The sequence below is a fragment of the Notolabrus celidotus genome, chromosome 5, assembly GCF_009762535.1.
Source record: "Notolabrus celidotus isolate fNotCel1 chromosome 5, fNotCel1.pri, whole genome shotgun sequence".
NCBI lineage: Eukaryota > Metazoa > Chordata > Actinopteri > Labriformes > Labridae > Notolabrus > Notolabrus celidotus.
The window spans coordinates 33,181,934-33,204,739 of record NC_048276.1 but is presented as its reverse complement, the minus strand read 5'-3'; the positions used below and the strand labels follow the sequence as shown (position 1 = coordinate 33,204,739).

Sequence of the window (22,806 nt, the reverse complement as noted above, 5' to 3'; positions counted from 1 at the left end):
CTGCAGCAGAGGAGGAGAGGGTGGATCTGAAGTGAAAGAAGGGTGTTTTGGTTATGTTTCTGATTTGTGGTTTGGAGGAGAGAATGGGGCCGAGGATAATCCTAAGGTTACAGACTACTGGGGAGGGTGTGACTGACTTTGTTGAATTAAGACATCTGTTGATTGTTAAATAGGGAAACATCATCACTTTTTCTCCTCAAAGCCTCTAAAGAGAAACTTTTGGTTTGTGTTGATTTTAGAGCTTCCTGTGGACAAAGGGATTCTTCTTATCCTGTGTTTACCACACATAGACGGTACCTGGGCAGGCCGACCATTTCAAAATGTGTCTTTGTTCATTCATGTAAAACCATCATTCTTCATCAAAGAACTGGATGATCTCTCGTCGCTCTCTGCCCTTCGTGTCTTATCACGAGCCTGAGACATACTCAGCAGGTGATCAGAGAGAGAAATGACCTTCAATACATTCATCCTGTGAACCCATTGATTAAAGTGTGACCTCTGGTATCAATATCATCCTTTTTGTATCATTGATTTTAAAAGTTATGCGAAGCTCGTCCTGTCGCTGTCATTTTACACCACTGTATATCATTTTAGATCATTAGGACACATCATTAACAAATCATGTCCACACGCAGATCACCTGTAGTGATAACAGAGTGTCGAGTTAAAGATTTCAAAAGACACGTTGAGTATTTGGGTGTCTTTGTAAAATGTTGTTCTGATAAATATTATCAAAAGATCAGACAGGGAAGTTATCTGTGTGTTTGCGTGTATGTGTGTGTGTGTGTGTGTGTGTGTGCGTGCGTCTGTGTGCGTTTGTGTGTGTGTGTGTCAGAGGTGTGCACAGTCAATTAAAAATGTATCTCCAATCATGAAGTCATTAACAAAGACATTAACTCTGATAACTTTGGAAGTTATCATTAACACTTAAGTTCAAACCTGTTGAAGATCTGATGGTACGCCCTGTAACAAAAAGGATCTGCATGATCCCATTAAGGTTTAATCCAAACACATTAAATCAATAAAGATCCACAGATTGATTGGATTGTGATATACAGCGGTGGAAAAAAGTTTTTGGACACCCCAAATATTTCATTGAGAATCACTCTTAGGTCTTCGAGTGCAATTTAATTTAGTACAACCACAGCTAGGTTTATTTATTTTTTGTTCAGTTTTGAACACATTCTCTGTTATTTGTTGACTTTGATACAGACAATGTTGAGAAATGACATATTGAAACTGTCAAGAATTTACCTTTGTTAGTTTTTCTTGAAAACAATAAACAGAAAAAATATCATTTGTATTTGTTTATCTGTCTAATGCTTGAAACACAAAATAGATTTTTCCACAAATCATTCATCATTCATGACAATATTTGAGATTGTGTAAAATTTTAAGGGTGTCCGAAAACTTTTTTCCACCACTGTATTTACTCACCCTGTCACTGCAGTATAATGACGAAGATCAGCAAGTTTTCCTTCTAAACATGCAATTAAACCTGACATACCAAGCAGACGTTAGCTAACTGGCAGCCCGTCATCTTGGCGCATACATGGTACATATTAGCAACAATTGTCATGTGCAGGTACGTCAGCGTCTCCTTCGTGTACTTGTGGCTTGAGGCTTTGAGTTTCTCTAGATTTATTGGGAGGTGTAGAGTTTCATCACAGCAACCTTTTATGTGATCTATCAGTAATCTATATTAATGAATTGACACCTCCAGTCAATCTGACTGAGTGTTCTTAAATGCAGTGGTATTTCGTTTTCCTTTGTGACCTTTACTTAAACAGGTAATTTTGGTGTGACAAGGTTCCCCTTCTCATTAAAGACCTTGTTAAGACTACACAGAGTTACAGAGAGACGATCAATAGACTAAAACAGCTGGACATAATAGATTACTAATGAGTGATTAGCAGTTAAAGTAAAGAAAATGCCACAGCACTGTGGTGTTGGCGCAGTGTTGGTGTTTGTTGGTATTAGATGATTTTATGTTTGAGCGGATTCATTGAAGGAGAGAAAGACGGTCAAATGTTCCTCCACATAAATTAGAGGCCATGCAGCTGCAGACAAATATTTTCAATGTCACATGGTAACCGACAGTCTGTCTGTACATGTGTCCATTGATGAATATGTTGTTTATTTGACAGCATAGAAATAATCTGTGAGGAGAAAGGTTTAATGGATGGTCTGTGTGTGTGAGATAGAAAGAAAAGACACTGAGTGTCGTAAAAATGTCTGCACACGTCAGGTAAAAGTGGAGCTTGATTCACTGGAGGCAGCCTGAAGTTTGAGCCTCCTCGCCTCATTCTCTGTCTGATGCTCTTGTACTCCTGTCAGCCTCTTGTCTTTGTCACAGACCTCCCGCTGTGCACCTTGTTAGAGCAAGCAGAGAGGTGGGATATCCTAACCACGTAGATACGGCGGAAGAAGAGAAAAGACTAAATGGAGTTGACAGTAAAGCGAGGCGGCGGCTGGAACATATTGGCATGCCCGACAAAATGGATGCCGTCGAGTCCTCCAGTCCGGTGAGACGGCTTGTAAAAGTCATCTGTGATTCATGTAGAGCGAGTCGGCCCCCTGGAGAGATCTGATTAGTATCCTGCTGTGGACACTGCTGGACAGATTGTTGAGCACAGTCTCCTACACACAGGACAAGACAGAAGTCTGCTCAGACCTCTGCCTGTTTTCCATCGTTGTTTCTTCATTCTGATACTCAAATCTTTTAATGAAAGAGGAGTCAGTATTTAGCAGGAAATATGTGAGTGCACAAAAACCACAGACTGGAGCGTGTGAGGACATGATTGATTCACGTAGAAGTTTTTTGCCAGCAAAATCATATCTCAAAATGTATTAACAATATCTGATTGGCTGTTGATAAATTTACTCTCACTGTAAACTGGCCCTTGCAGCCCTCCACCAGCCCAGCTCGCCATGAATTTTACTGAATCTATCAGATAGCCACTCTGGGCCTGCCCAGTTATTCAAATACACCAATTTCTGTTAACGATAAACAGGGCCCTCCGTGCACAGCCAACTTACGTTATCAGATGCCAGTCAGTTGCAGGAACATACATTTAGAAAACAAGAAATAGACTGCCCAACACTGAAATTACTTTACTTTGACTTCTGTGTCATTTCTGTGGGTGGCGTTTTTTGTTTTTGTTTTCTATATCAATTTGTGCATCATGTTATCTTCAGATGACAGAGTCAGAGCTGTGTGTCAGGGCAGAGATCTGATTATACTCTACCATGATGTTATTTTTACCTGGTGGGCACCAAAGTTAAGAACATGTTGGGTTGGTGGGTTTTAAACATGCAGTCAAACAGGAAGCTGTCACCTTTAAATCACCTTTAAGTCATATGGTTTCTTTATAATAGTGATTATGTGATTAGTTGGATCTCCTTCTATAGAACGATGTGTCCTTTTATTCAAACTGTTAAACTCAGCTTCAGTGTAAAGAGTTAGGCAGGTTATCAAAGAGACGGAGAGGCTGAATGAGAAAGAAAAGATAGTGAATATCAACTTGAAATGGCCCAAATCCAATTGAAATAACCAGCAGTCCCATTGCCCATTTTTCCACTGGTCCAGCACTTCTCAGAAGCTCTTGATAAGCTTGAAGTTGTTAAGCCTCTGTGCAGTTACTCTGCTGATATGGAGGGTCTTATACTAAATATGTGGTGGGAAATAAAATGCTGATGTATGGGAAAGTCCTGCTCAAACTTACAAAATCAGCCAATGTGGGAGCGTTTCTGGTAAATTACATTTCTAAGTCACTGAGCATGGCTGTGAGAGAAACTCAAAGCTTAGATACAGCAGCTCTTTAGGGGCTCAGGCTGCATTTCGGTTCAAGTCATACACTCAAGTATGTATTTCCCTCTGTGGAGAGCCTAAAGCGCTCTGGGCAGCAACAAAGAACGTGAAAAGGGCAATCTAACTGATTTCACAGGAGTATGCTAAACATCCAGTGACTGCCTCTTCACCGCTAACATATCATTACACAGGAACAGACATGATTAGTGATTGATTGACGCCTGATCAGATGCTTTGCTCAGCCAGGGGCTTGAATCTTGAAGGCTGAAAGCAGAACAGCATGCCAGAATATATCCAGATTATTACTGAACAAACGAATGCAGGAGCGGCTCGGCCTTGTCGATTGATCGGCCAAACCATCAGATATCTAGTTAGAGCAAGAATGGACTCAATCAGCCGATGGATGGTGGGTTGGATGGTTGGTTTTAGGCAGGTGTAATCGCCGTGGGTCTCAAGGCTGGAGGTGGAAATACAAGCCCGGCCTTCAGAATATCACTGAATCAGCTGATGAATGAGCTGAAGGATCGATCACTCTCACAATAAGAAGTGACGTGTTTGACTGATTGATTGTTGATCAGTTGTTTAGCAGGATTGTTCTTTAAGGGTGAAGGTGGAACTGTAAGATTGATTAATATTGTGACCAGCACTGGGGCGACATGGTGGAGCTGTGGTTAGCCTCACAGTAAGGAGGTTCCTGGTTTGAATCCCAGCTGAGGCCTCATGTTCTCCCCATGCAAGCCCAGATTCTCTCCAGCTTGTCCGACTCCCTCCCATAGTCCAGGAAATATTAACTGATGACTCTAACATCTCCTGGAGGTGTGAGTGTGTCTGCTTGTTTGTATATACTAGTGTTGATTTTGTTAGCGGAAATTATGACGATGAATGTTGGTCAATGAACTTTCATCGGGGTGTGGGGGGGGGGCAGACAGACCTGCGAATCTCGGTCGGCGGTCGGTCAGTCTGCATTGCGCGTGTGCATCCTTTTTTGTTGGAACGTAACGTTGTTGTTGTTGTTGTTTTACCCGGATACAGTGATGCTATTTTTTGATTGGCTGTTGGGTAGCTATATTTCTGTCTTTCTTTTTGATTAGCTGGTGCAAGGCAAGCTCCTTCTGAAGGAAAAGCAGCGCAACTTGGTGGTCATTGTCCTAGTAATTATTGTGCGTGAAAAATACAAAGTGTAGCGTGTGAGCGTGTGAACAGGTTGAAATGCGTGAGAGCCCTGCTACCATGTTTACTATTTGATGTTTTTGCCACTCTTACCATAAAGAGCTTCAATATGAGGATACATTTGGAGACACATAAAGACGTTACAAAGTTTTGATCAACTCCTTGTCATAAAAGATGCAGGTGCATTTCAGAGTGCCGTGGACTGACTGTTTGTCCTGTGCGCCTGTCACTGCAGGTACATTCAGGGACCGTCGTAAAAGTGCAATGCAGCCCTGCGTTTTATGTTCTCTGCATTTTATTTGAATCAATAGAATCAAAATATAGGCATGGTGGTCACAGAAAGAATGTTTTGGACTTTTTAGCAGGGGCAGGCTAAATGATTTAACTTAAGATATTACAAAAAGAAAAAGTTTTAAAAGAGTGAAATGTTGCTGATTTCAACATTTATTAATTACAACCCTGATACCAATATCTGATTACATGATGCAAACTACGTGAATTATTTTATTGAGAGAAAGTTTTTTGACAAAAATCAAGGACTAAAGTGTGACTTAAACTAGACTCAAATGTTTTGAGATTTCGTCGACTAAATCGGTGTCTACTGTGGGAATGTTAGGGCTAGGATTCAGAAAGAAAGGTTATTGTTTATTATGAATTTTTTTCATTTCAGAAAGAACTCACATTTATGAGAATTATGTTGAAAAATATTTTGATGATTTAAATCAAAATGTTCTGAAAAAAAGTCAAATACATTTTTTTTATATAAAGTTTGAAGAAAAAAGACAAAATTGGATTAAAGAAAAAATGGAAAATGAAAAACGTTTTCCACAGGCAAGTTTGGGAACCTGGTTTACAGTTGGCACAGACTAACTGGGCTGATTGAATGCTGATTTGATTGTTTTATGGAAGGAAAATTAGTTTCAATGTCCAGGCATGGGGAGAAATTCAAACCTCAAGTTCTTCACGTCATCTCTGAGTGAACTGATGAATGAGCATCTGTTAAATCCTTCAACCAACCAACCCATCATTTAATCATTCCACAGAAACATGACTTAGTAAGATGGATGACTGATCAGATGGGAGGTCTTGGGTATAATCAGCTTCACTCTCAAGGGTGAAAGTAAGAAGGCGTGCTATAAGATCCCCAGATGATTACTCTATGAACTGATGAATGAGTGGCCTAGCTTTCTTAATCAATCAATCCCACAACCATCAGGTCCACAGTACGGACTGACTTGATTGATTGGTGAATGGCTTATCATTACTTGAGGTAAACCTGCAAGCATAAAGATTTTCAGGACACCACTGATGGAACGGATGAGTAAGAAGTGTTTAGGTGCTCAACCAGCCAACCTATCACTGAATCAATTTACAGTCAGACTTCACTCCATCGATTGATCACCAATCAAGGGATTGGTTTCAAAAAGGGATGATTGGCTTGGTCCAATGAAGCTATTTTTTTCCATCCACCAATTAGTGATCAAGCTGTTTTAAAACAATCTGCTGTTTCACTGGATAATTTATAGAAATTAAAGATACAGTGCATTTAAATCATATATAACTTTGGCTAATAAACGCATAAATTGTTTCCTTACTTCCTGTCCCTTAGATCACACATTGGAATATTAAGATTAAAGAAATGCCAACAGATAGCAGGAAATCTTGTTCTTAATGTTTTTGGCAAGTTTTCAAATATTTCCCTTAAATATCTCAGATAAAGTCAGTTTTCAAATCTAAATCTAAGACAGAAGCAGAGAAGGAGGACTTACTTTTTCAATCTCAGAATGAATATTTACTTTTTACACTCTGTTATTGAACATTCATCAGACACACAGGCTGGAAACACACACACGCACAAACAGGCTCCTGTGAACATGCTCTAATAGAGATGCTATCGTGAAGAGCCGGCACCTCTCCAGCTACCAGCTCAATCTGTACCTTGGTCCATTGCAGGACTTTAATTTGTGACCCTCTAGTTTCAAGCCAAGCTCTCCAAAGTGGCTTAACTGATGTTATATGTTAGTGATAATGTAGAGTTATCTGGTGGTGATGCCAAAGAGACTCCATACAGGATGAGACAAGACCCCTCCACCACCCTGAAGTGATTCTATTTGGCATTACCATCACCTAAGTATAGATTATCCTCTATAACTGCTGCCCCCTCCAATTGTGGGGGGATGGGGGGGGGGCTTTCTATTCTTCTTTTACAGCTCGTCAGCTACGTGCATAGGCCTCTGCGTAGGTACGGGAGCTACGCAGACCCCCAGCTTATGCTCCACCGTCAATTCGACGCAGAAGTATAAATCAGCCTTAAGACCACACACAGTTTTCTTGATGACCATATTGTCCTTTGAGTGAAGTTGTTTCTTCTCTCTGCATCATTGTGCAAACAAAAGATGCAACTTCCTTACTGATTTTAGAGGCTTCCTCCTGCTCATTCCTCTTGTCTTGATTGAACTGCATTAAGTGTTCTGCCATTAATGAACTGAGACTGAGACAATTAATAATGGTGTCACTAAGATAGAGGTCATCTGACATAACTGATTCAGCCACAGGAGTTATTTGGAGAAGCTGACAGTTTGAGAATTTAGTTCCCTTATGGGACCATGCTCTGAAATGGGGCTTAAATTGAGCCTTTGACACACCCCATTAAGTCCCAAATCACCAAACTGACAAAATGTTTGAATTCATTTGCCTGAAAGTTTGGCTCTCGTGCTAAATTTATGCTCATCAGCGAGAGGCCCGGTGTGGAGTTTGAAATTTAAATAGGCACACAGGTCATGTGTCAGTTCAGATGTTTATCTTGTCTCTGAAGAACATGGCAAATTAATTTTGATGAGGCTATTAACTCTCCATCTACAACGGAGATTACATCAATCAGCCAATCAGAGTTTGGCTGATTTTCAGGACACACAACCGTCTGGAAGTGAGTACTGCAGCTGGCGTCCACTTTATATCGACTTACTTTCAGCAGATGCTCGACAGGACAGAAAAACTCCTGGGGTTTAGAATAAAGAATGAAACTATCTAACTGGAAACGTTTCCACTTTATAGAAAGGCTTTACAGAGTGGGAACAAGTCCAGGTAGTGATTTTATGTCCATATGGATTAATAGCAGTAAAGGTCTGGTTAGTATTATGGATGCTTAAATAGGAAACATCAGTTGCAAATGATGCTTGGCACAAAAGGGGAAACCCCAGCTGGCATCCTCTCTGCAGAATATATTATTTTATGTGTCGACTTTGTTATAAAAGCTGGTTATTAAATCTACATGCTGTTATTTCTACCTCCACAGGTCAACAAGACGGAAGACAAATCCCTGGAGGAGCGGGGACGCATCATGATCTCTCTCAAGTACAACACCCTGAAGTCCTGCCTGGTGGTTGGCATCATTCGCTGTGCTCACCTCGCTGCCATGGACGCCAACGGCTTCTCAGACCCCTACGTCAAAACGTCAGTGTGCACACATCTGCAAACACACCAACAGAAACAGTAGCATCCTTATCGTCTATTATTAAATAGATGATAAACAGCTTACAGCTCACTGATAAAATGGCAATATCCCTAATGAGTGTAACATTGTACTGTTGAAAGAAGGCAGAACATATTTATATAGCAAAAACAATGCTTTCACATACACGGGACCAGATCAGCAAAGGAACTAGATGAACCACTTTGTCCACAATTCCCCCAGTGGCCACTAGAGGTTGTCTCTTGCAGTGAGTCAGTCCTCACAGAGCCCCATGTTAAATGTGTTAACTTTTTTTGTACCAGGCTGTAAACATGTTTATTTCTGCTGTAACATTTGAACATAGGGCTCTATGGGGACTGACTCACTGCAGGATACACACTCCAGTGAACACTGGAGGAACTGCAGCTTTGGGACGTTTGCACTGGCTTCATTTTGTTAGAAATAAATAAATGTTGACACCAAACTTGACCTGCAGTATCAGCCCTGAGGGACAGATTATTTTTGTATTGTATGTTATTAATGTGTACACCACTGTATGCTTTAAAGCTGACATATTATGCTCTTTTACATCAAAATATATTGGTCTAAGAGGTCCCCAAAACATGTCTTTAAAGTTTATTGCTCAAAAAACACTTTGAAATCAGATTTTGGCATGCTTGTAAACCCCTCTTTTTCAGCCCTGCTCAAAACAGGCTGTTTTCTGTGTCTGTGCCTTTAAATGAGAATGAGCTATCTGACCACGCCCCCTCAGGAAGTGGATGTGGCCTCGGCTCTCCAGCACGTTGATCTAACGTTTATATGTTGGCTGAATATACACGGCTGCTCACAGACCCGCGTTACTTCAACCCTCTGAATCTGATCCAGAATCTGATCCTGATGGAGAGGCGCCTGCAGCAGGACCTTTCTGAACCATTGGTCACAGATTTAGTGTTTCTTGTTGTTTTATTTGTCAGTATGTCGACGTGTGTCTTGGTACGAAGCGACGAACATGTAGCTATGTGGCTATGCTAACTATCGCTAGCACTTTTCCATGAAAAATAAAAATCATCCACTAGATCTTCAAATCTGCAGACGTGGGGAGTAAAACCGACCTTTGTGTTTATCAAGACAGCCTACAACTAGCATGCCTCCCTCCTAAGCTCCTTGTTAGCACACATGTGTGCAGGTAATGAAAAACGGAGAAGTTGAGTTGTATTTTATACAGTCTATGGGCTGTCTATGGATTTTTTTCATTTTCGGGGGGTTTGTAGACATGCCAGGGACACATATTTCAGGTAGAGAACCATTAAAAAGTCGATTTTGCATGATATGTAACCTTTAAGAAGTGACCAATTCATGATGAACAACTTGTTATTACACCGACTATAAAACACTTCGAGGTATCAGTTATTCTTTTTCAATTAGTGAATTTATTTAAAGTCTTCAACCATTGCTGGCCAGGTTTTGCTTTCCGAACTTTAATTACAGTTAGTGGCACGAACTGTGGCACTACTTCCGCATTAGAGTCACAACTTCAGTTTTTCCTGACAAACATTTCTCTCCAGCTTACTGGATGCTCGTCATCAGAAAGCTATTTTTAGTGGGAATGAACAACACAGTACATGTGCTGTAATGGATTGGCTGGCGGTGCTGATGTTTTAGCAGAAAGGAGGCAGACTACCCATGATTATCAGCGCCATTAAAGACACACAGCACAAGAGGCCATCCTCAGGGCTGCAATTTGAAGGAGAGTTCTATTTATCACACCTGAACATTTCCCAGGTCTTTCATCTGGCTGAGCAATGAAAGTGCAATTAATTTCCTACCCCGCCGTGCACACCTCGAGAACAAAAGCCAGACTCATTTTGGAGGAGAGGTGCTGGCAACAATTTTCCAGCTGTTTGAGGTTGAGGAAATCTTCCCGAAGCTTGAAGGACACTTGGGCAGATAATAGATTTACTGACAAGCTCATGTAGGAGCGAATAAAGTGAATGTATACTCTGTCACATTGACAGGGCTGCATGGTTCTAGTGAGAGTCACTCTGATGCATTAAGTCACAGCTGTCATCTAAACTGCACATCAGTCCACCGTGTCCATAATGTTGGAAGAATCTAAGGCCTCTGGACTCTAAATCTGTAAAAGCTCTGTGACTTTGTAACTCATGGACATAAAGAGTTGAATAACAGCTTTAATCTAAAGTATGTAGAAAAACAGGAGAACTGGGGCCTATACTACGAAGACAGTTCAACAAAACTGGGGTATTTTTCTGTTATCTGGCTTCACTTACCCTGACAGAGAAGATCGCACTAGGCTATCACACCAAACTGGTTATCAGCATGAGACATCATCATGTCAAATCTTGCGAGAACAAATGATATTCACGCAAGAGGAAGTTTAAGAGCTGTATATGTGTGTGGCAGTGTACCACATTTATCCTCTCTGCACGCAACCCAAAGCCCCGGACCTTTTCTTTGAACCATTCTTTGACCTTTGAGGAAGAATAAAATGTGATTTTAATTGTTCAAAGAACAAAATGCAATGCAACAGGATTTAGTTGTGGTGCCACTGATATTTTCTTATCACCCAAATGGGGGCATGGTTGCTTTGGTGTGCTAGAAGTAACTGAGAAGTACAGCATCACTATAGCCAGTTATATTCAGGGATATCTGTGTGACTGTGAACACCCACTGACTGACAAAAGAGAAAATCTACTCGCAAGAGACCAGGTCAAAGTTTTGCGAGTTAAGAGCCACTGAGCGCAGGGATAACATTGCGTGCTTAGTCCATTTCGGTACGCACTTAAGACCTTGTTTTCTCCTCACAGGCTGCTCTGTTGCGCTCATAAGCAGAGTTGTAAAAGGTTCACAAAGATAATATATGCACATGAGCAACATTCTCTCCATTGAATCTCCTTGCGGGGTATTGGAACGCTAATGGTACCATATAAGTCAAGAGTTACTGTGAGCATGTTGAAGGGCTGATGTAAGCAACATCTGACAAATCAAAGATATAAACTGTCCTTTGCCAGCAGATCGTCATGCTTTACAAACTCAGAGTAAACTAAGTTATGAGAGAGATATGTGGAAGTTAAACCCGTTTGCAAAATGAAAGAACTGTCAGAGAAGAGAAAATGTGGAAAAGAGAAAAAGAGTGAACGCTCAAATTAAGACTTCTAATTTCATTTTCCCATCATCACTGACGATAAATCTGACTTCAGTTTATTCCCTGAAAGTGATTTTTTGCTCTGATTTCTTCTTGTGGCATGTTTGACAGTTTTAGATGATAACATCAAACTGAGCTGGATGATGATAATAAAAATGAATATGAAAACATGATTAAAGCGATAAGCACATGTCATTTACATAATAATAATAATAATAATAATAATAATAATAATAATAATAATAATAATAATAATAATACATTTTATTTGATGCACATTCAGAAACAAATCTCAAAGTGCTCAAATTTTACATCTTAAAGCTCAACAGCTAAAAGATGTTAGCCTGTTTTAGTCTCTGTTGAAGTATGTAAGTCAGAAAAGCACTGTCATGTATTACGGCTGTGGTAGGGTGGCCCAGCCGTGAGGTGATCGTCCAGCGGAGCAGTGACCAGAAATGAGGCTTCGAACTCAGTATAAAAGTTTACACACAAAGTTTATTCATGCAGCATGAGAGAGAAGTTACAGCATACTCAAGAGCATCTGAAGTTCTCCGCCGAATGGCAGAGATGCTCAATACTTTATAGTCCTTCAAACATAAGGGAGGAGAAAGGGAGGGGGGGAAACATGTGTACGTGTCATCTTAATACAGTTGTTCATAAAGAAAAGACAAAGGGAGGGGGAGAAAGAAAAAGGGGGGGGTGACAGGTGTGGGTGAGTTGCAATCAAGGGTGAGCAAAGGGTCATGTCAGGTGAACATCGTACTCTGGAAACAACCGAGACATTACCCCGGTCTAGCGGTTTGCAAAAAGCATACGTCTACAACTTACAACACTTGCGGTTATAAAAAAATCTTAAGAAAGCGTACATCGTTACCATTGAATGTTTATGTAATCACAAGGCGCTCATTTATCATAGTACAAACCGTTCATCATCATGTCACCAAAAAAATCCCCTCAGCTCTTATTCTACTGACACCTGAGACCATGGTGGACCTTTTGGCCCTTTGCAAGGCAGTGGGGGCTGAAGATGTGAAACCACATCCGGGCTAAACCTGCCTTGAACTGCAGAACTGGGGTTTCTGTCCTCGATTTCACCTTTGTGCGGATATTTGCACAGATCTCTGACCTTATGCCTTACTATTACAGGCTACTTCAATAAATCAAGTATAATGGAAAGCATATAATGGAAAGCATATAATGGAAAGCATATTGGTACAATTGTTAAAAGGAAGAATACATGAGCAAGGAATACATGAACATAATAAGAAGCACAGGATTATCTGTAAGAAAAATGCATGATTATAATAGAGGGTATTAATCAAGATTCCACACGGCTGAACCCAAAAAGCAGACTTTGAGTCTAGTCCTGCCGGAGGTTTCTGCCTGTTAAAGGAAGTTTGTCCTTGCCACTGTAACTTGCTAAATGCTGCAAAGTGCTCTGCTCATGGTGGATTAAGATGAGATCAGACTGAGTCCAGTCTGTAAAATGGGACTGGATCTTATTCTGTCTTGATGTTGGGTCTTTGTTAATAATAGAATATAGAGTACGGTCTAGACCTGATCTGTTTGGAAAGAGTCTTCAGATAACATTTATAGTGATTTTGTGCTTTATAAATAAAGATTGATTGATAGTTCCACGGTCAGGTTGTTGGAGCCATGAGTGGCCAAGTGGTGCAGTGCCGTGGCCTCTGAAGGCCATCAGGTAGGCTGTGTGGCTTTTTAGTCGGGCAGAAGAACTGTGATGAGGGCGTAGTAGGAGGTGGTTCCTCACAGACAAGCATTAGAGGACAGGTCAGTGGAGTACATTGCAGAATAAATGCCCTTCTTACTGTCTCTCCGGTCGATGGTAGGTCCATTTAATCTGGACTGGATGTAAGGAACAGCTGATGAGTATTCACTTTGATTGCTCAGCTGAATGAAGCATCAGTTAGCAGTAGAGCCAAACTGCATGGATCACACAGTGTTTTAAAGCCATTGTGTTGAAATGTTTGCATCCTTCCTTTGCTCTCTGCCTGATTTGCCTGGGGATCGCTTTTCCCATTACATCACAACAATTAAATCTGCTTCTATATCCTCATAAACAACAATTTGAGCCCCGTTCCCACAGGGCTTCGTTTGTGAGCAATAACCCACTTAAACTGGCTTTAAGTCTCAGTGTGTGTGGCTCCAGTGAGCACGTAAGAGGGGAGACAGATGTGATGAGCTGCTGTAGTCGCTTATAGGATTGAAATATAACACGTCAGGATGAGCTTTATGGTCTACAAAGTGATGTTTTCAGAATGAACAGAGGAAGAGGAAGACATTACATACAATATTCAGGGACTGATACAACTGCAACCTGCATTTTGCATCATTTATAAGGGACAAGTCAAGCCCTCTCTCACACACTCACACTGACTTACACTAAAGACTGCAAGACAGCAGAACGATCTGTTTTCACCGCTGACTCAGACTGCAGTGAAGCTGCAACTTCAGCTACCTCAGTGTTGCATGTTTGAGGTGCGTCAGTAATACTTTCATTAAACCTCCATGAAGAAAAAAATGCTCAGGTGATATCAAACTGTGAGAGTACTGTTGTTTTGGTGCCAAGCCATCCTCATTTGACGTTTATAAAACCCTGACACCCAGTAAGTAGTGATGGGAATTCCGGCTCTTTTTAGAGAGCCGGTTCTTTTGGCTCGGCTCACTACAAAGAGCCGGCTCTTTCGGCTCCCAAGTGACTTTTTCTTGTTTGACTGTGTTACCTAAAATAATGTTAAATTATATGTCAAACGATTTACTAATGTAAAAAACATACATTATATCAAATGTGTATCATTTAAAGGCTTTATTTATATTCTCAACATGGAGCAGAGTTCTACAGAAATTAAATTATAAAGTACAAAAAACAAGACTCATCTCAATTAGACAAAAAGGTCCAATCTCTGGTTGTATGTATATTATTTATAAACTTTTAAACACCTTCATTAACAGCAGGTTCCCTTGACTAATTGCACTGATGGATAAACAGTTCTAATGTCCATGACCTGGATGACTGAGATCCTTCACAGACACTACTAATGTGTCTTTTCAGATTTTTTGTGGACCCTGATTGATGACATTTTCACCTTACACAGTCTCCACTCTACCTTTGAACTGTCTCTGCCGTTGAAATGCATCCACAGTTTGCTGCGTTTCCTGCAGTCACTCGTTTTCTCACCTTTCCAGTGTGTTCTCTCTGTCGCACACGTTCTCCCTCTCGCCTCCCTCTTGTTGGTGTGCTCACTGTGCTGTGTGTGTCTGTAACCCCTCCCCTCCCCATTCTTCTCAATGTAGACACGTGATTGTTCAAGACGCCACCATGTCTTGATCAATCATGTGAGGCTTTAACAGAAAAAGACGAGAGGAAAAAAAAAACAAAAAACAAACAAAAAAATGGCTCTGAGAGCCGGATCGTTCGCGACCGACACATCACTACCAGTAAGGACACTCAGGTATTTCTTGTTAACAGATGCATTTTTAGCTGAAAGGTTGGTGCATGCATTACAGAGAATAAGTCCAATGCCAAGCTTTCCTCCCAATACGGGACAGTCAGAGCAAGAACTCAGATGATGTAGTAACAGCAAGAGAAATCATCGGATATGTTGGTTGGCTACATAGACTGTATGAAAAATTTAAGTAGTATCCGTGACATCACCCATCTGTTCCTGAGCGCTGTTTTCAAGCCTATCATCAGTGGGTGCCATATTGGAAATGCTGAACACAACCTAACTTTGTCAGAGCTAGTGTGAGGTAAAGGCGGGGGCCTTTAGCCTCCTCGCTAACAGCTATAGGGTGCCCGCCTGTCAAATCAAGTCAGCCATGTCCATATTTGGACAAAACTTGTAAGTTCAACATCTTTGAAAATAACAAGGTAAAATATAAAATTCACCCTGTACTGAGAGAGGAATTAGCTATTCACCCCTTTTTTGAACCAAGCTGTAAACATGTTTATTTATGCTGCAAAGATCGTCTTTTTTGAATGGGTGTGTATGTGGTTTCTGGTGTTTCTGCAGCCAGCCTCAAGTGGACGCTCGATGAACTGCAGTTTTTAGCACTGCAGGGCTTCATATTTTAAGAGCAGAGGTTGCCGCTTGGTTGGGGATTATGGGTGCAAATACACTTGGTAGACCAGAGTGTACATTAAATCCCATTTGTGTTGAATTTCTAGTGGAGAACATTACTATTTCCTAAGCTTTAAAGCTCCTGTGAGGTTTTTTTCAAACAGACCATTATGAACAGTGATGCCTCTTTAGGATATAGAAATGAAAACTGGACCATCAGCAAAGAGATCAAATTATTATTATTTTTAATTTGTGATAACAGCTGAAACATGTTCACGTCACAATCAGTAAAGATGGGTACTGTCTCTGTCTCTTGTCCAGGAACTACAGATGTAAATGAGCTATTAGCGAACACTGGTACAGCTAAATGGCTGTACACCGTCCCTGTCGAAATAATAAATAAATAAGAGGTAACACTTTGTCCACAGGGCGCACCAAAATCAAAATAAACAGAAAGATCCTCACAAGAGCTTGTACCGTAGCTTTATTGTTAAACCTTATCAAAGAAACCGTACTGCCGTGTTAACAGTTCATAAAGACTTTTTGACAGAATAAAGGATGAGTACAGAAGGAGGGCTTGTGAGTCCGTGAGAACAGAGAAGGACAGGACCAAGCGCCATGTTGGGTGACCACCCGAGATAAAATCATGCTGGTTTTGCTTTTGAATTGACTTCATCACACTGAGAGACATTTCTATTGTTTTGCTCATCCTACTTTTAGCACAAGTTTAGCTTGCTGATTGGTTGACCCTTAAATGCTTCAGAGTCCACCCTGCACTAGTTTATCTTTATTTATAAGGCTGTATACTAAATTTACTGTCTTAGTTATGTTCTTTACTGACTGACTATAACTGACAGCAGCTGTTACCTTCGGTCCCATGGACAGATTCTGTGCGTCATTTATCAGGCTTGCTTTGTCTTTGGTAAAAGTGCTTTTAATGTTTTCACTCTGTCATCCTGGTCTGAGCTACAAGGTCACCTAAAACTGGATTATTTAATTGGTTTGGAGGATTTTAAAAGTAGGATTTGGGATCTTCTGATCAATGTATGCTCATGTTTTAATGATGAAGGCTGATACTGCATTGGTTGATGTAATGGTTGCATGTTCATGTTGGCTGTGGCTCAGTGGTAGAGTCGGTTGTCTCTGACTTGACAAAAGGGAAATACAGGTTCAAATAAACAATGAAAAGTTCATTGACAAAGGAAAGTGCCAATAATGACTCAAGGTTTACAAAGATAATGAGGTGTGTGTGTCAGTATATCAGTGTGTCGGTTGTTGGGAGAGTGGCAGGATGTGTAGAGTGTGTTGTGTAGTGTAAAATAAACTACATCAAAACCATGTCACCACATGGAGAGTCCTGGCGAGTATGAGAGAGAACGAGTTAACTGCCAGCATTTATATACACCTGGGAGACTGGCCAGGTACTCCCAGGTGCCACAAAGCTCCACCCACCAGCGACCTGCAGGAAGACAAACACAGAACCAGCAAAAGGGTCAGAAAGGAAACAAAACAGCAGGCCCTATGCCAGTGTAAGGGCCGTCACATCTCTCAGGGAGAAGGTTTGGGTTTTTTGATCCCAGGTCCGGCTGTCTACAAGACCCCAAACTGCCTCTGGTGGCTGTGACACTGATGTGTGAATGAGGCTTTTTATGCTGCTGTCCTGACCTGGTCTCCCTTGGAAAGAGATGTTTATATCTCATTCTTTCTCAGTGGGAATATTCCTGGTAGAGTAAGGTTCAAATCAGTTCATTCACAACACAGCCTGGAAAAAATGTAGAGACTCTTACATTTCTGAATTTTAACAGAATAAACTCATAAAACCTCATGATCACGATAAAGTGTTTAAAGAAAGATACAGCAGCTCTGCTCTGCTGTGGTGTAAGGGGAATATAGATTACTTTTGGAACTGGTGCTGCGGTGCAAAGTGTCTGAACCTCTGTGACTTAATGAATATTTGTTGTTGAACTAAACACGTGGGACATAAATCCTGTCTGTTTAGAGAGGATTTGATTCAGCTGCGTTCATGTCTTAAAAGGTAAAAGAGCAGAGTCTTTTAAAGTATGATAATGTGGTAATGTACTGTAATGTGTTTAATGTAGTGTAGCTGTGTGCTGAGTGAAGGGCAGTGCCACAGCACCCTCTGCAGGACACAAGTCAATACCAGCTGAGGAGTGTACACAATGATGCCTTCACAAGATTGATTAACAAGATTCAAACGATGCTCTGACACCATGAAGATATCTGATGAATGAATCCTTGAGGACAAAGAGTATTTCCTTACTGTTTCATTCACACAAACAGGCCACAGTGAAGCTCTGAGATCAGTCCTGTAGTAAGGCTTCTCTCTCCTTGCTCTCCTGCAGGTATCTGAAGCCTGACGAGAACAAAAAGTCAAAGCACAAGACGGCTGTGAAGAAAAAGACGCTCAATCCAGAGTTCAACGAGGTACGATCCATTTCCTCTCTGCTAGAATCCTCTGTCCTAAATCCTGTCTTTAATTTTCTTCCTACTTTTATTTGGTCTGAGGTCAGTGTTCCTCTTGAGCTTCTGTGTTCTGGTCCGCTCAGCTCCTAAGAGCTCATTGTGTCTCTCAGCACATTTTAGATTTGCTTTCGCAGGTTTCCTCAGCCCCATCTCCAACCACAGCTGTGGCTTTTTTCTGTATAGGAGCTAAGATTTCTTGACAAATCCTCTTCAAAACCGGACTTCCTGAGTACTGCACAACAGATAGCGAAAGTTAGCACCTAGCTGCTAACAAAGTGGAGCATTAAACTGCTTCAGAGGCAGATATTTCTCTCGGGAATTGGTGGAGACCAAAAGTGAGTTAAAAGGAAAGAAAATAATGAATTTGCATGATTTTTTTTTTCGAGCCCCTTAAGAGGTAGAATATGTGATTTAGAAATAAATTAAGCTTTCATAAAGGCAGCTTAACATATTCTGTGCTGTTGTTTGCTGAAGCAATACCTTGACCAATTCAGTATGAAGCAAACAAGACTGTTAATCAGCCCAGACTCTGCTCTGGAGAGAGTCAAAGCACCTCAGCATCACAGATTAACTTCTTTAACAAACAAGGTAAATGATAACAAATGTGTTTGAAAACAGTAATAGACCCTGAAGACCGAGCCATATTTTGCAGGAGGAAGCCAAACACGTTTTCATGGCTCCGCAGTGCGTCATGGCCAAACCAGCTCGGCTCTGAAGTACCCTCCTGCATATGAGCGGGCGTCTCCGGCCAAACACACACACAGGCCAGCAGCTTGACATTTCCTCTGACATTTTTTGCATCCATATTCCGTCATCACCTCCCGACCTTTCTGTCAGAGACAATGCCCTCATACAGGGTCTCCCTCTGAATCAGGGAATCGATTTCATTAAGGTGGAGCAGCAGCTTTGATTAAAGTGCAGATTGAAATGCAGAATGAGCGCTCTCCCTTCACTTGCTGCAAATAGACATCAGAGGAAATGCTTGTTTCATTTATTGGACAGGGGACTCTATTGATTATACTGTCATTTGTTTAAAGTACCCCAGCATGTATTTTACATTTAATTGGTCTGAGCTCCGATCAATATTACTGACACTGCTGGTATCCTCAGTGTCCTGAGTTACACTGACTGGCTGTGCAAGTGAGGAAGGGCAACTACAGACATGAACATGTGTCTTATTCAAAGTGCTAACAGAACTAACCACGAAGCATCTCAAATCATGTGAATGAGTAACACCAGAAAATGTAACATTTGTACATCACACTAAGGTTTGTAATGATGCAAACTCCCCACCATGTAGACAAAGAGACTCTTACTCAGGATTTTTGTCATTGTGTTTTGTGATGACCTGAAAAAACCTGAAATGTGAAAATTTCACCAACTGGATCTCTTATTTGCTGTTTTTGTTTTATAGGAGTTCTGTTACGACATAAAATATGCAGACCTTACCAAAAAGACCCTGGAGGTGACCGTGTGGGACTACGACATTGGGAAGTCCAATGATTTCATCGGTAAGCACAGGTGAACCGCGCCAGGCCAGTTCTGCTGTAATCAGGGATGACAAAGATGGTTTGTGTGGGATGAGCTGGAATATCTGGACTGATATTTATCAGTATCAGCAGCACCACTGGCCTTCTGTCCAGCTGAGTCTGCCATCTGGCCAGGTCTCTGTGAGGCTGCAGGCTTGGAAACAAACAAGCACTGAGGCACACTGGGAACCGGCTGGCCGGCCATCATGTCAGTTTAGGCATGTTTCAGTGATGTCCAAACCTGCATTCCCACCACAGCTATGATATCATATTTGTTAAATAAGGCTTGAAAGCACAAGCACTCTTACTTCATGCTCATTTTAGAGGCATGGACCATTCATGGAGACAGAGCTGGGCTTTATTTCCAAGCTTCCAAAAACATTGAATACAAGAAATGAGTCACATTTCCTTAAAAATGTAATATAAAGACTCAAAGTTATCCCTAAGAGTCATCTGTTAAAACCCACCAGAGCTGCGCTGCTGTGATGTTTCTGCAGAGAATCTTCTTTCTGCCTGTTTTCTATATTCTATTATGATCATACCAAGAATCAATACCAGCTCAGAGTGTGAAGGACATGCATCCTTTTAAAAAGTAGAAACAAGACACCGAATCAGTAGCACACATCCAATCCAAGAGAAATCTGTTGTGTTTTGCAAAGTAATGTTTACATCACAAGGATACAAGATACAAGGAAATATGGAAGAAACATAAAAAGGAAACAAACATAATTCATCACTTAATTCTATAGTTGATTGTTATTTATGAAGTGTTTAAAATTCAAGTAATTTGCACTTCACATCCATTTTTAAGTCCATATTAACAGTGTAATGGCCCTGTCGCACCTTGACGATTTAGCCAGCGTATGCCAGCGTATCAAAAAATTGGCAAAAACGCTGGCATAAGTCGCAGAAGAGGTACGTTTTGTATAGGTTAAGAGCACGCTGAAGCACGCTGGTATATGTTGTAGTACAGTGAGTAAGCGAATGGATACTCCTGCAATAAGTTGTAGGTAAGTTATGTGATCATTGACACACGTTCACACACGTAGAGCTGTGTGTCTGCGTGTGTGTGAGTGTGAGAAGCCTTGGAGCCCTCACTCAGTGTCAAATAGCAGAGCCTCTGAAACAGAAGCTGAAGCCAGCATGTCAGAGTCTGGTGGTGTTCAACGATAAAGCTGCTGTTGTTGAATGAAATGAAGTTCAAAATGTTAAGTTTTTGATAGTGCAGGCAATAATTGTAACTTCTTGTAAAGAGCAGAGGCTGTGTTCCTGCTGGTTTCACTCCTCTGACACTTTCCACGGCTCATCATGTTCTTACAAAGAGAGACTGCAGAGTTTTTAATAACACACACCAATGCTTAGTGCATCTCATTTCAAAACGTATACATTGTCATTAACGAGCAGCAGCCTTTTTATGCACCTCGTCTGCGTTATTACGCTGCTGTAAACAAAAAGTGAATGTGCAATAATAAGTATAATAATAATAATTTTATTTACAGAGCACATTGAAATTAACAGGTTACAAAGTGCTTTACATGAGCAGCACAATAAAAGAAGCAGGTCATAAAACACACAAGGCAAGATCAAGAAATAAAACATATTGTAAAAGATTTAAAATTCCTTTTGAAGAACTCTTAAGGACTAAATGATCTCAGAATATATTCCATTATAGGCAACATGTTAATGACAAAAACATTTTTGTGTTCTAACCTTAATTTGGTATCGTCCAGCTGTCAGGTAAATGTTGAAGTGTAAAAAACAGCCAAATGTCTTCCTGTATTGCAGCTCAGTGAAGTAGTATCAGGAAATTTAAATTCTCATAAACAAGAACATCAGAAATCTACACGCGTAGCTCTCCGTGACTAAATGGGAGATTGTTTTGCCAAATGAATTCTCAGTGACCATTAATAACCCATTAGTTACATTTTCTGATAAATGGCATCTCATTAGAAAGTTCTGCCCATCACATCTTTCACGCCTCACCTATTTCCAGCTGTGCTGCGTTGTTGCTAAGAAACTCCAAAGATCTGCAGTTTTTCTTCTGACGCTTTGATAAAGTGAAACCTTGTAAAGCTCCTACACGTCCCTCTAAGTGTTCAGCTCATGACTCATCCTCTCTGTGTGTCTCCTTTCAGGTGGAGTGTCTCTGGGTATCAATGCAAACGGAGAGCGGCTCAAACACTGGTTTGACTGCCTTAAAAACAAGGACAAGAAAATTGAGCGCTGGCACACGTTGACCAATGAATTACCCGGCTCATTAAATGACTGAAGACCCTCATTCTGTCCTCAAACCTGTTGGCCCTCCATCCCCTCTATGGCTGCACCAGATCGCACTCCTGCCTTTATTTTCCCAACCTCCGAACTCTTCTTCTCTGGGTTCTCCTTACGTTGGCCTCAGCGACCTGTGACACCTCTTTGGGAATATGTTTCCTTCTCGACAGGGCTCATTCTGAAATCTTTTGTTTGTGTTTGACAACACTTCACATTACAGCTGCTCTTTTGTTTTCTTCTCCCAAGAATAATTCTCTCAAGAATAATTCTCTCAACAAAATGAATCACTGCAATTGTTGTGTTGAATAATTTAGATTCATCATTCAGTGAAGATAAAAGGAACAAATGCTTTCTTTTTGATAAGACCTTTAACAGCATTTAAACGGTATAACAATGAGTTACCATTCCCTGAAACAGCACAAAGAGCCTTCATACGGTCCTTTTCGGTGGTGAAAGACTGGAGAATGTAACAAAGGATGTAGCAGAGTTTTATATTGTTGGCGTATGCAGAAATGTTTGGAGAAACGGATCTAATCTTATCAAGTAAACCACCAATATTCAGATAAAAGAGTGTCACAGTGGAGCAGCAGGATAACGATATCAAGCACATGTTCTTTGCTTGATATCTGGAGAAGTTGCACTTCAAATGATTGTAAAACTGTATGATAGTCAAGGTCCTGTTGTCATTTATCCACTATGTAAGTGGTCCTAAAACAAGACAAGACTAATCACAGTTTGTTTTAGAAATCTTAATCATTTAGTTAGAGTCACATCTCATGGAAACACAGAACTCTCTTTATACAGTGGAGAAGTTAAGGCCTCAGTATGCTTCAAACCATTGACTC

General features: G+C 40.8%; 1 protein-coding gene across 1 annotated transcript in view; it reads left to right on the top strand.

Moving 5' to 3' along the window:
* doc2b (double C2-like domains, beta) overlaps positions 1 to 22,561 on the top strand; it is a 192,315-nt gene extending 169,754 nt beyond the window's left edge. The window contains exons 6-9 of the mRNA XM_034682804.1: positions 8,277 to 8,434; positions 18,041 to 18,122; positions 19,576 to 19,672; positions 21,826 to 22,561. Coding sequence (XP_034538695.1) covers positions 8,277 to 8,434; positions 18,041 to 18,122; positions 19,576 to 19,672; positions 21,826 to 21,959 — 471 coding nt within the window. The 3' untranslated portion in view covers positions 21,960 to 22,561. The remainder of the gene's footprint in view (positions 1 to 8,276; positions 8,435 to 18,040; positions 18,123 to 19,575; positions 19,673 to 21,825) is intronic.
* Positions 22,562 to 22,806: the final 245 nt, after the last annotated feature.